Genomic DNA, 14820 nt, shown 5'->3' with positions numbered 1-14820 from the left:
GGGCATGGCTTATGGATGCACCCAGAGAAGAGGAGGAGCAGACAGCAGTGACAGGGGACTGAAAAAAGTGGAACCACTCTAAGCAATACCACTGCACAGGAAAGGTAACTTTTTAAAATAAATCTAAACTTTAATATCACAAATCTGTTGAAACGTGTTGATTGCTTTGGTAGAGATAAGCTAGTAAAACCTAATTGTCTGCCAATGGGTTTCTGCAATTAACATATCATTGAGCTTTGACCTGAGTAATTGCTCAAATAATAAACCTGTTTGTCTATTTTGGCCATACCAGCTGAAATATGGCTAGGATTTCAACCCGGAAAGATTGAAAGATAAAATAAGAAAAAAATGGCAATTTTGGCCAACATGATCAGATTTCTATACTCCCCAGGTCAATTTTCTATGTGATTAAATAAAACAAATGCAGGAAGTCTGTGTGAATGAGGCCTAACAGATAAAGTGGTGCCATCCTCTTAGCTGGACTGTTTGACAGGGCCAAAGCATTAATCCTTTGGGTCATTTAACATATAATTAAGCTTTGACCTGTGTTCTCGCTCAAATAATAAACCTGTTTGTCTATTTTGGCCACACCAGCTGAAATATGGCTAGGGTTTCAACCTGGCAAGATTGAAAGATAAAAAAAGAAAAAAATGACAATTTTGTCCAACATGATCAGATTTTTTCTGCCAAGTTCATTTGGGGCAATTTCAATTCTATCTCCATACACCCAACTGAAACCACAAGTTTATGTCTTTGATTGCTTTGAGATTTCAACGAAAAATCGAATAGAAAATTTGATCTACCAAATTGCCAAATGTATGACGACCTAGTGGGAACAGGAAAGAGGGGACACAGTTTCATATTTACACTGTGACCTTTAGGACTGTAGCTATTGAATTGATGCATTTTGAGGATTGATTTTGATTCTAACTGGATTTTGACACTAATCTAATGTCGACCTCTGCATTCTGTGAAAAAACTGCTTTCTAAACTGCTGCGTATCCAGTACTCTTCGCCAGGGGCGGACTGACAACTCATGGGGCCCCCGGGCAATAGGGGATCATGGGGCACCTGTGTCCATGCCCAACTCAAAAAAGACTATGAAAAAGGTACCAGGGGCATCTCATGGGGCCCCCTACTGACCCCCGGCCCTTGGGCAGTGCCCGAGTTTCCAAATCGTCAGTCCACCCCTGCTCTTCACAGTGACAGATTTCTCCCAAGACGTAATTATTATTATTATAATTACCACAGACTGTGCTAAACGTTAAGTGTTCACAACTTTAAAAGTTATGTGTATAATTATTTTATTATCTGCAAGTTAATTATGGTTTCCAAGGAGAATAATGAATTTACATGTATGTAGGGATGCTGCCAAACTGAAGTGTCTCTAGTCTAAATTTAGTGCTGCGAACTGGGTTTGGTAGGCTTCCTGTTGGGGAATGTTTGTTAGTGGATAGAGTGGGAAGATAAAATGTTGACGGTTATGAATATTTATTTCACCTTGATCAATTACTACGAGGCCAGTGGAGTGAGCTGGGAAAGAGATAGATAGTTAGGAAGACCTTCTAGAAGAGTTCTTCTCTCCCAATCTTTTTCTAGAGAGTATCCAGTGTGCGGGATTATGGCCTTTGTCTCTTGGACTCTTGCCAGTAAAAGTCCTTTGTCTCCAAGGTCTGCTACCTGGGGAGGATACAGTTCCAGGGCCCAAGTACTGGCAGTTGTCTTATGTTAAGGCCTGAGAATACAGAAGGTGACTTCTAAGGGAAGCATTTTTAGAATAGTTCTGCTCAGTTTATTGACAGTCTCAGCTTAAAGTGTTATTAAACTCATTGATTAGCTATCATGAAGCATTGTAAATACATGAATACATACTAGTTCTGCCTCTTATTTCTTGAAGTAAATCTTCTAAATACTTTTTTTAGATCCTTTGTGCAGCGGTCATGTGACATTTCCCTGCTTGTTTCTGTGCAGCGAGGAAAGATCAGGAGGTGGAGAATGCAGGAAGAAAATGACGATGATGTTGTATGAAGAGGTCTGTACCAGCTTCCCATGCCAGCACAGTTTTGATTGGCACTGGAGCAGTCATATGACAAATACAAAAAAAAGTTCCTAATGGCAAATAAACATACAGTACATAGCACAGCTCCATAAAAGGTTTTAAATATTATTAGAATGTAATATTTAAAAAGATTTGTGCATTATTTTTGATGAATGACATAATAGAGGTGGGCTATAATGACATCACCTAGGAGCAAGGGGGGTTACATGAAAGCACATTTAAATAAGTGTTGGGTTTACCGACACTTTAAAGGTCAGTCAGTTAGGTACAGATTGCTTAAAGGTCCACATCTACAGATGGCCATCTCTGAATAAAGGTCCACATCTACAAATTATCGAGCCTTACCCTATTGGTTCGCTATTAGCCTGTGAGAGGGATTGAAGATATGCTTACTTGAAGGTAATACTAATCAGAGGGAATTTTGGTTGATGATTTTGGGTATCATGTAACACAAAACCCTGTCTCCCTATAAAATTCACAAAAAAGAAGTCGTATGTGGATGTCTGGCTTTCGGTCACTGCTGGTGACTTAGCAACCGTTTTGGGGAGCTGAAAACCAGTAGAAAGGATAAGAGGGCCCATAATGTCCAGAAGCTCCTTCAGGAGTGAGTGCTATATGTGTTCTCCTAAGGAGAGCCTTTATATTGTATCAGTATAGCTATCCACTACAAAGATCTCTTGAGTGTATTTTTATTTCATAGTACTTGCATGAAGGGATGCTTTAGATGACAAATTTAAGTTTACTTGGTATCATACCATCTAAAGGAAAGAGAGTCCAGAAATGCATGCACACTATACTGCTAGTTTCTTTTGTATTAAAAAAAAAAGGGACACCAAAGGAAAGCAGTACAGGTAGTACAATGAAAGGAATGCCATGCATTTTCCAGGTTTATATTGGTTACATAGGTGTATGATTTTCAGTGGTAAATAAAATTTATCAATATGACCAAGCACAGTCACTGTACACAGTTCTGTAGATATTTCTTCAGCAACATTGGTCCACACAAACATAATTTCAAATATTGTATGATTTCTTTCTACTTTTTTTTTTCTTCAGAATACACGAAAGCCACAGCTATTTTGCAGGAGTATTATGCCTTTTGTGATCAATAATTATGCTTTGACAGCAGGATGTAAAGACTAGAAATGAGCACAGGTGCACATTCCTTGGCAACAATGTTAGCGAACATTCATCATGTCTATTGATTTACTATCTAAAGTCAAAACTTTTGTTTTTTGGGCTTTGGCTAGAGAATAAAAAGGTTAGCACCCCATTGGGTTTTTCTTGTTGTCTGTCTCTCTGCTGGGGAGATTCAACCTATCTATTTGCCCTAGCCACTATTGTCACTGGAAAAGAAAATGAGGAGAATCTTTCAATGGGGAATACTTGTTCCAGTGAAAGCTCTGTAAAAGGGGACTTCACTGTCTTTGGAGAGATTTCCTGTAATGCCCTGTTGTGTCTACAGGACTGGAAGTGAAGGGAAATCTCCCCAATGCGACACAGATGGCAAAAAAAAAACAACTGAAAGGGGTTTTAACCATTCGATACTCTAGTCTTCATTCTTTTGAATAAAAAGAATATCTGATGCTAGCCCACTATTACTGGAAACGTGGAGATTGTGGTTCTGTAACATGTCTATCAGGACCCAAACAGATAGTCCTCCACTGAATTAGAACCTGAGCTGACCATTCTCCTGATCATCCAATACCTAGCTGAGCTAAGACCAGGGCTTTTTTTCTCAGAGAATAGATGCAGGAACTCCCCACCTTTTAAGTCACCCCTTGCCTCTGCCCCCCTAACCACCTCCAAGCTCTGTCCCTTGGTTCCACCTCCTACCCACTTCCCAGTACCGCCCTCCTTTAGAGAATACAGAACCAAGTATCATTTTGTGGTGCTAAGTAATTTGTATGTGATGTGTTAATGATAACAAGCGCAGCAGTAAAATACAGTGGCTCTTATGCAGCCAGCAACAATTGATCCTCCACACAATAGACCCCCCAGCAGCATTGGATCCCCCACAACAAAATACCACCCTAGTAATTATAGATCCCCAGCAGCAGCATCAGATCTCCCAGCACCCAGCATCAATAGGCCATCCAGCAACCAGTAACAATAGACTCCTCCCTCAACAGGAGATCCCTCTAGCAACATAAGATCCCCAGCCACATAAGACCCCCCAGCAACAATAGACCCATGCAAAAATAGATTCCCAGCAGTGACAATAGATTCCCCCGCAGCCAGCATCAATTGACCCTCCAGCACTCCTCGCCATTACATACATTCAGTGCTGATGGTGCAGGAACTGCGTTCCCCCACATTCCCACTGATAAAACCCCTGGCTAAGACTGTCTGTTTACTACAGTACTGCCCTATGTGCATCTATGTAGCTCTGTCAGCATCTATAATACGTTGGTATCTGAATACTATACATTGGTTCTGGTGAGTAGTACAGATAATATACACCATTTGTGATCAATGCAGGGGGCAGCACAGTGGCTAAATGGTTAGCACTTCCGTCTGGCAGTACTAGGGTTGTTGGCTCGAATACCAACCATGGCACCACCTGCCTGAAGTTTGCATGTTCTCCCTGTGCCTGCGTGGGTTTCCTCCAGGTACTCCAGTTTCCTCCCACATGCCAAAGACATGCTGGTAGGTTAATTGGCTCCTGTCTAAATTGGCCCTAGTATGTGTATGTATGAATGTAAGTTAGGGACATTAGATTGTACTCTCCTTGACGGTTATGGACTGATGTGAATGTAAAATATATACGTAAAGTGCTGCGTAAATTGACAGCACTATGTAAGTACATGAAATAAATAAATGCAGTGCAAGGAGCTAAGTATTGCAATCCATGGAACACCTCCCACTGACAACCTTGTTTAATTTGGGCAACTATTTTTTCATAGTGGGGAAATGTAATAAATAAATAACTTAAACTGTTACATGCAAATGGTGATTATTAAAAAAAACTAACTTGAATTATTCAAAAAATGATGCAAATTTTAAATGCCAGAAACTGAATGCAGTATATTCATTTTCAGTTATATGACCCAGCCATGGCACCACCTGCCTGGAGTTTGCGTGTTCTCCCTGTGCCTGCATGGGTTTCCTCCAGGTACTCCGGTTTCCTCCTACACTCCAAAGACATGCTGGTAGGTTAATTGGATCATGTCTAAATTGGCCCTAGTATGTGTATGCATGAATGTGAGTTAGGGACCTTAGATTATACGCCCCTTGAAGGTTAGGGACTGATGTGATTGTAAAATATATATGTAAGGTGCTGTATAAATTGATGGCACTATATAAGTACCTACAAATAAATAAATGCAGTGCAAGGAGCTAAGTATTGCAATCCAAGGAACACCTCCCACTGACAACCTTGTTTAATTTGGGCAACAATTTTTTTATAGTGGGGAAATTTAATAAATAAAAAACTTAAACTGTTACATGCAAATGGTGATTATTAAAAATACATACTTGAATTATTCAAAAAATGATGCAAATTTGAAATGCCAGAAACTGAACGCAGTATATTCATTTTCAGTACACTCCAAAGACATGCTGGTAGGTTAATTGGCTCCTGTCTAAATTGGCCCTAGTATGTGTATGTATGAATGTAAGTTAGGGACCTTAGATTGTACGCCCCTTGAGGGTTAGGGACTGATGTGAATGTAAAATATATATGTAAAGTGCTGAATAAATTGACAGCACTATATAAGTACCTACAAATAAATAAATGCAGTGCAAGGAGCTAAGTATCGCAATCCATGGAACACCTCCCGTTGACAACCTTGTTTAATTTGGGCAACAATTTTTTTATAGTGGGTAAATTTAATAAATAACTTAAACTGTTACATGCAAACGGTAATTATTAAAAAAAACCATACTTGAATTATTCAAAAAATTATGCAAATTTTAAATGCCAAAAACTGATTGCAGTATATTCATTTTCAGTCATATGACCCAGCCATGGCACCACCTGCCTGGAGTTTGCGTGTTCTCCCTGTGCCTGCGTGGGTTTCCTCCAGGTACTCCGGTTTCCTCCCATGCTCCAAAGACATGCTGGTAGCTTAATTGGATCCTGTCTATATTGGCCCTAGTATGTGTATGTATGAATGTGAGTTAGGGACCTTAGATTGTACGCCCCTTGAGGGTTAGGGACTGATGTGAATGTAATATATATATGTAAAGTGCTGCCTAAATTGACGGCACAATATAAGTACCTACAAATAAATAAATGCAGTGCAAGGAGCTAAGTATTGCAGTGCAAGGAGCTAAGTATTGCAATCCATGGAACTTAGCTCCTTGCACTGCATTTATTTATTTGTAGGTACTTATATTGTGCCGTCAATTTAGGCAGCACTTTACATATATATATTGCCAAACTTGTTTAATTTGGGCAACTATTTTTTTTAGATTGTACGCCCTTGAGGGTTAGGGACTGATGTGAATGTACAATATATATGTGTAAAGTGCTGTGTAAATTGACGGCACTATATAAGTACCTACAAATAAATAAATGCAGTGCAAGGAGCTAAGTATTGCAATCCATGGAACACCTCCCAATGACAACCTTGTTTAATTTGGGAAACTATTTTTTTGATTGTACGCCCCTTGAGGGTTAGGGACTGATGTGAATGTAAAATATATGTAAAGTGCTGCATAAATTGATGGTGCTATATAAGTACCTGTAATAAATAAATAAAATGACAACAGTCCTGAGTCCGTTGTTCTAACGGACTCTTTCCTTATTGAGCAATAGTTACAAGCACTTGGTGCTTTTTCTCAATAAAGAAAGCATCTACCATTTGGACCTCATACAACCCTGCAAACCAAATGCCCAGATATGTAAGAAGCAAACATTTCTTTCAGATATTTTTTTTTTTAACTGCAAAATAATGACATAGTTATATTATATTCTAATGTCAAAGACAAGCTGAGCGCACGCTGCTTAACTTCTTTAAACAGTTACCATGGAAATGCATTTTGCTGGAACTGATAGCAGACCATGAGGTAAAAGCAAAAGCACGGTTTAGTTGTATTGACAATTAAAACACATCTGCAAAGAGGCAGCCAGCAATAAGTACCACAGCTTGCTTTACCTTCATTATTTGGGAGGAGGCAACACCAGTATTATATTTATACAAGCCAGTTCAATGATATTTAAAAAGAAAAGCACTTGCAATATGAGTCACGCAGACTTATTCAATGTTATACAGCTGTTCTGATACAAGTCCAATTAAAAAAAATTGATTTTTGTAAAAAAAATACGTTTTGCCTTTATGGGATATATTTTAAAAACATCTGCAGTACCATTGCCTTTATATTATACATGCAGTAACCCAGGGAAACAATAAAATCAATTTTCATTCCTCTCCTGAGCTACTGAAAATTGATGTCATTGCTATGGGTTACTGCACGTAGTTGTTGTGCGACCAACATAAACGCTGTTCAGGTGCAAATACTTCCAATATAAAATTCAATTCGAACAATTCTACAAACTGCACACATTTCCTTGTATTCAATTGCACCATTTCAAAATTCTTCTGAAATGATTATTGATCAAAATAAAACCTGTTTATTGCATCGGCTTAGGTTACCTGATACAAAACAGTAGTTGTATAATGGTTAAAATGCGCAAAGACTCGAAAGCGCCGTATCCTCCAATAATCATATGGGGTTGCACATATGAAGATTACTGTTTACAGGTGGCTGAAACATGCATTTATTTTGAAAGCAGAACAACTATAACAATGTCACATCGAACACAAGCTGTTTATCGCAGGCCTTTGTGCCATGGAGAATCTGATTGCTGCCAAGGCAACTGGAATACACTAACCCTGCTTAGCATATTACGAGTTAAAGAGGTCACTTAGTGTAGACAGGTGAGAGGTAAGCGTTTTCTTCGTCACGCCAATATGTCATAAACAACTAGCCAAACAGTTAGACTTGCAGTGATAAGTAACAGGTATAGCACAAATCAACAGAGCAAGAAATTCTGACTATGGAGTACTCACTGAATCCTGTGTGTGTCTGGCTGAACGCAGTAGCCACAAGCCCCGGGAGCAGAGTTTCTCTCAACGCAGATGGAAGACTCATCATATTTCATACATATACCACACCAAGTAGAAATAATCGTTGGGAAAGAAGAGGGATTGCTCGTCTATAAACTGTTGCTGCTGCTGGGAAATATGCTCACCAAAAAAAAAAAAAAAAAAGAACCACACACACACTTCAGAAAGAGCGATCTGTTAAGTGCTTCTTTATAATGAAATGAATCTGCTGCTCTCCTTTCCTCTAGCTCAGATTGGTTGAAGACGTTCTGATATTTCAAAACTAACCAACCAGAAAGCCCATATGCTTTCTCCACGTAATTTACCTCTTCAAGCCTTCCACTAGGTGACTGTTTGAAACAGAAAAAAGAACTGATCAGCCCCTTTGGTGACTCAATGTCCGTAGTCTTGACAGATATTCTTCACAGTGGTTATACCATTCTTATTCTAATTTTCATGTTTCAATGATTTCCACAGGAGCAATTAAAACAACCTGAAATGCTCTATTTTTCTTTACTGTTAGTAGTTAAAGCTTCAGCCTGCAAGAGCACTTGTGCCTGCTTCGTAGAACCCATGAACAGGGATGTTTAACCCAGCTGCAGCCAGGTAACAAGCTTCATATGATCATTGCTACAGTCACTTTAAACCCTGCAGACAGATACTGTCAAATGCTTCTTTAACTGCCAGAGTGCAAATTAACCGCTTTCCCGACACTATATTAGAACTACTGCTACAAGGCAGCAGCACTATGTAAAATCACGTATATATACATGATGTGAATTTCTGGGCAGGGGGCACACGCACACGTCGCCCTACCCACACCGCCATTGGCGGCTAGGGATGTCAATCACCGGTCCCGGCCGGAGATTCCCTGCCGGCACCTGGCAGTCATTGAAGAAAGCTGACGGGAGAGAACTGTGTGTAAACCACAAAGGTCTTTCTCCTGCCAGCAAGGACATGCTGCTTTGTATTTCTCTGTACAGCAGAGAAATACAAAGCAGCATGTTTCCCTAGTAAAACACACACAGCACACAGTTAACTCTTTGATCACCCCAGATGTTAACCCCTTCCTGCCCAGTGTCAGTGTTTTTTATTAGCACTGGTCACTGGGGATGTCAGTGGCACCAAGTCAGTTCCCACCCAGTGTCAGAATGCCTGCCACAGCCCCGCTATAAGTCGCTGATCGCTGTCATTACTAAAAAAAAAAAATTCCAGTATATATATCGCCATTTGTAGATGCTATAACTTTCACATAAACCTTGGCTCCTTTCACATTTGTACAGACACTGTCTGCTTGCTGGCATGAATTATACTCCCATTCTCTCAGCTCAGTGTGCTCCAGCACTGTCGGCAGAAATCTTACAGGGAAAGAAGTGAAGCTGCAGCTGACAACTGCTGGGATGGGAGTAGATGGGAGGCGGGAAGCTCTGGATCCCAGGAGGGTCCATTCTTCAGGATGTGTGCATGGTGGTAAGTTGGTGGGATTTTGCAAACTGCCAGGAGAGAATTGTGCGAAGCAACTTGAGGAAGGAGGTTCAGATGGCAGGAAGGGTTCAGGAGGGGGTAAGAGCAATGTCCACAGGGCGGGTGAGAGGCCAGTCCTGGTACTGTATGACTGTAGCTAGCTTCAGTTTCTCAATGCATACCACTACAAAGTGGCCTCTGCAGTACTGGAGCAATGAATTAGGGCTTGTTCACACCATGTACTTTCAACCCATCATCACCGCCCTCCTGCACATAACACCACCTGCCATACACTCCGTACCCCTATCCTGCACATACCACCCACTGCCATACACTCTGCACCCCTCTCCTGCACATACCACCCACCGCAATACATTCTGTACTGGTGATTAGGTGAACAGTTCCTCATTCATTTATCTTAATGCACCTTGCTAAGAGCCTGTGGGGGTATTCTAAATGAAGAAAGCTGGAAAATATTAAAAAAATAAAAAATAAGTAGGAAATCTGTGAATTAAACACTCCACAGCCAGCAATGAACTGCTTCTTAATTGCACTCAAGATTTGTCAAGCACTCTATGTAACCAAACTCTTTAAGCCACACCCTATATTTAATGCAATTTAAACCACGCCCACTGTTCACAGCAGTGCACTTTTATCTTTCTCGATGCCTAGGGCCCACTTTCGACCTTGCACACGGGCCTATTGCTTTCATGATATGCCCCTAGCAAGAAAGTTCACAACTTGCATCCGTGCACATGAATAAAATGTGCGTTTGGGTGGAGAACATGTGTGATGCCCAAAGACCCTGTATGTAGATAAGGACCAAATATATGTGACAGCCACATGGAAAGAAGCCGGGTGCCCCACTTACATACTCCTTTAATAAATCCACACCAGGGAGTAGATTTAACATTGGTTGCTAACAAAGGTGTCCGTTTATGACACAGAGAATAGCTGCGATTCAACAGATCTCAGCTATTCTCTGGTCATTCACAGTTTATGACACTCAGGAGATCATGTCAGCCCTTCTCTGGAGATCTGTGTTCTCCCTCCAGATTCTCCAGCCCAGAGCTGGAGAATCAGAGGGACCGAAAACTAAGCAGAGATAGTTTACCTCTGTTTAGTAAACTGATCTTTTACTATAATCTCGAGAGATTATAGTAAAATTAGCCGTTTTTCAGAGTTTGTAGACCGTTCTCCAGCGTTTGGAGATCGTTCTCCCTTCGTTCGGAGAACTGCTTCATAAACTGCATTCACAGGAGAACTGTCTTCTCCGAGAATGCCGGAGAACTGAGCAGCGATCTATTACCGCTGGTTCACAAACGGACACCTTAATTGTTAATGCCACAACAGGGCCAGACATATTTATCATATTTATTACTGCTGAGGGTACCCAACAAACAAAAGAGTGATCCAGACTTGCTCCTAGAGTGGTGAGGAAGGAGCTCATTCTCCGAACATGGGAGCAGAGTACAGACGCCACTAAGACATCATTTCAAAACCTAAACAATTAAAAAAAAATGAATTGATTGAAGTTACTGGTAATGTCAAATTATTAGTAGATATGGGCAGCTGGATTTATATGGAGATCTCCACTTTTCTAGTAAAGGTTTAGCATGCTCTGTTTTCTTGTACCCCCATGTCCAGACTCCCTAACAGCCCTTAAATGTGATGATTAATAGAGATGAGCGAATTATTCAAAAATTCGGTTCGGCTGATTCGCCGAATTCGCCGATTAAATTCGCTTCGTGCCGAATATATTCGCTGCGAATTTAACTTATAAAAAGGGTGTTTCTAGGCTTCAGAGAGCCTTTATATTAGTGCAGAACACTGTACCTTTAATTTAAATGCCCTTGGAGTCTGCTGGGGAAGAGAAATAATACTGTCAGTCAGTATGACATGCAGATGAGTGCCGTCGATCTTAGAATCACCGCACACTTCACTCATTTGGGCAGTCACGGGGCCAAAACCAGAGTGTGGAGCCACAGTGTGGCGGTGGAGGCAGCAGCAATGGGAGGCCATACAGCACCCTATGACAAAATGGAACCCACCAGCAGTGTGAGGAGACCTGAAAGTGGCACATGGCAGAGTGTGGCGATGGAGAAAGCAGCAATGGGAGGCCGTACAGGGACCCATAACACACTCTGGACCTGGCAGCAGCATGAGGAGGTGGTACAGGGGCCCATGACAGATTACGGGCCTGGCAGCAGCATGAGGAGTCGGTACGGGGGCCCATGGCAGATTACGGGCCTGGCAGCAGCATGAGAAGGCGGTACAGGGGCCCATGGCAGAGTGGCGGAGCGTAAGCAGCTAAAATTGAAGGCCATACAGAGGCCTATGTTAAAAAATCCCCCCAGCAGCAGCATGGGGAGAGGACTATCAAGAGTCCAATGGCAGAGTGGCGGAGCAGAAGCAGCTTCAATTGAAGGCCATACACAGGCCTAGGTTAAAAAGCGGAAGCCGTCAGCAGCGTGAGCAGACGACAGAGACACATGGCGCAGGGTGGCGGTGGATGCAGCAGTATTCGGAAGCCAAACACAGGCCTCGGTTAAAAAGCGGAAGCCGTCAGCAGCGTGAGCAGACGACAGAGGCACATGGCGCAGGGTGGCGGTGGAGGCAGCAGCAATGGAAGGCCATACAGCACCCTATCACAAAATGGAACCCACCAACAGTGTAAGGAAACCTGAAAGTGGCACATGGCGCAGGGTGGCGGTGGAGGCAGCAGTATTCGGAAGACATACACAGGACTAGTTTAAAAAGCGGAAGCCGTCAGCAGCGTGAGCAGACGACAGAGGCACATGGCGCAGGGTGGCGGTGGATGCAGCAGTATTCGAAAGCCATACACAGGCCTAGGTTAAAAAGCGGAAGCCGTCAGCAGCGTGAGCAGACGACAGAGACACATGGCGCAGGGTGGCGGTGGATGCAGCAGTATTCGGAAGCCAAACACAGGCCTCGGTTAAAAAGCGGAAGCCGTCAGCAGCGTGAGCAGACGACAGAGGCACATGGCGCAGGGTGGCGGTGGAGGCAGCAGCAATGGAAGGCCATACAGCACCCTATCACAAAATGGAACCCACCAACAGTGTAAGGAGACCTGAAAGTGGCACATGGCGCAGGGTGGCGGTGGAGGCAGCAGTATTCGGAAGACATACACAGGACTAGTTTAAAAAGCGGAAGCCGTCAGCAGCGTGAGCAGACGACAGAGGCACATGGCGCAGGGTGGCGGTGGAGGCAGCAGTATTCGGAAGCCATACACAGGCCTAGGTTAAAAAGCGGAAGCTGTCAGCAGCGTGAGCAGACGACAGAGGCACATGGAGCAGGGTGGCGGTGGATGCAGCAGTATTTGGAAGCCAAACACAGGCCTCGGTTAAAAAGCGGAAGCCGTCAGCAGCGTGAGCAGACGACAGAGGCACAAGGCGCAGGGTGGCGGTGGAGGCAGCAGCAATGGAAGGCCATACAGCACCCTATCACAAAATGGAACCCACCAACAGTGTAAGGAGACCTGAAAGTGGCACATGGCGCAGGGTGGCGGTGGAGGCAGCAGTATTCGGAAGACATACACAGGACTAGTTTAAAAAGCGGAAGCCATCAGCAGCGTGAGCAGACGACAGAGGCACATGGCGCAGGGTGGCGGTGGAGGCAGCAGTATTCGGAAGCCATACACAGGCCTAGGTTAAAAAGCGGAAGCCGTCAGCAGCGTGAGCAGACGACAGAGACACATGGCGCAGGGTGGCGGTGGAGGCAGCAGTATTCGGAAGCCAAACACAGGCCTCGGTTAAAAAGCTGAAGCCGTCAGCAGTGTGAGCAGACGACAGAGGCACATGGCGCAGGGTGGCGGTGGAGGCAGCAGCAATGGAAGGCCATACAGCACCCTATCACAAAATGGAACCCACCGACAGTGTAAGGAGACCTGAAAGTGGCACATGGCGCAGGGTGGCGGTGGAGGCAGCAGTATTCGGAAGACATACACAGGACTAGTTTAAAAAGCGGAAGCCGTCAGCAGCGTGAGCAGACGACAGAGGCACATGGCGCAGGGTGGCGGTGGAGGCAGCAGTATTCGGAAGCCATACACAGGCCTAGGTTAAAAAGCGGAAGCCATCAGCAGCGTGAGCAGACGACAGAGACACATGGCGCAGGGTGGCGGTGGATGCAGCAGTATTCGGAAGCCAAACACAGGCCTCGGTTAAAAAGCGGAAGCCGTCAGCAGCGTGAGCAGACGACAGAGGCACATGGCGCAGGGTGGCGGTGGAGGCAGCAGCAATGGAAGGCCATACAGCACCCTATCACAAAATGGAACCCACCAACAGTGTAAGGAGACCTGAAAGTGGCACATGGCGCAGGGTGGCGGTGGAGGCAGCAGTATTCGGAAGACATACACAGGCCTAGGTTAAAAAGCGGAAGCCGTCAGCAGCGTGAGCAGACGACAGAGGCACATGGCACAGGGTGGCGGTGGAGGCAGCAGTATTCGGAAGCCATACACAGGCCTAGGTTAAAAAGCGGAAGCCGTCAGCAGCGTGAGCAGACGACAGAGGCACATGGCGCAGGGTGGCGGTGGATGCAGCAGTATTCGGAAGCCAAACACAGGCCTCGGTTAAAAAGCGGAAGCCGTCAGCAGCGTGAGCAGACGACAGAGGCACATGGCGCAGGTCGGCGGTGGAGGCAGCAGCAATGGAAGGCCATACAGCACCCTATCACAAAATGGAACCCACCAACAGTGTAAGGAGACCTGAAAGTGGCACATGGCGCAGGGTGGCGGTGGAGGCAGCAGTATTCGGATGACATACACAGGACTAGTTTAAAAAGCGGAAGCCGTCAGCAGCGTGAGCAGACGACAGAGGCACATGGCGCAGGGCGGCGGTGGAGGCAGCAGTATTCGGAAGCCATACACAGGCCTAGGTTAAAAAGCGGAAGCCGTCAGCAGCGTGAGCAGACGACAGAGACACATGGCGCAGGGTGGCGGTGGATGCAGCAGTATTCGGAAGCCAAACACAGGCCTCGGTTAAAAAGCGGAAGCCGTCAGCAGCGTGAGCAGACGACAGAGGCACATGGCGCAGGGTGGCGGTGGAGGCAGCAGCAATGGAAGGCCATACAGCACCCTATCACAAAATGGAACCCACCAACAGTGTAAGGAGACCTGAAAGTGGCACATGGCGCAGGGTGGCGGTGGAGGCAGCAGTATTCGGAAGACATACACAGGACTAGTTTAAAAAGCGGAAGCCGTCAGCAGCGTGAGCAGACGACAGAGGC

At 44.3% G+C, this 14820-nt stretch overlaps 1 protein-coding gene across 1 annotated transcript in view; it reads right to left on the bottom strand.

Moving 5' to 3' along the window:
* Window positions 1-8228, bottom strand: part of ARHGAP24 (Rho GTPase activating protein 24) — a 1010562-nt gene extending 1002334 nt beyond the window's left edge. The window contains exon 1 of the mRNA XM_089670543.1: window positions 8077-8228. Within this exon, the coding sequence (XP_089526669.1) occupies window positions 8077-8161 (85 nt within the window). The 5' untranslated portion in view covers window positions 8162-8228. The remainder of the gene's footprint in view (window positions 1-8076) is intronic.
* Window positions 8229-14820: the final 6592 nt, after the last annotated feature.

This window comes from Staurois parvus, unplaced genomic scaffold (genome assembly GCF_062004578.1).
Source record: "Staurois parvus isolate SC_StPar_1 unplaced genomic scaffold, SC_StPar_1.0 ptg000091l, whole genome shotgun sequence".
NCBI classification, from domain to species: domain Eukaryota; kingdom Metazoa; phylum Chordata; class Amphibia; order Anura; family Ranidae; genus Staurois; species Staurois parvus.
Note: the sequence above shows the minus strand (reverse complement) of the source record. Positions and strands in the feature narration are given on the sequence as shown.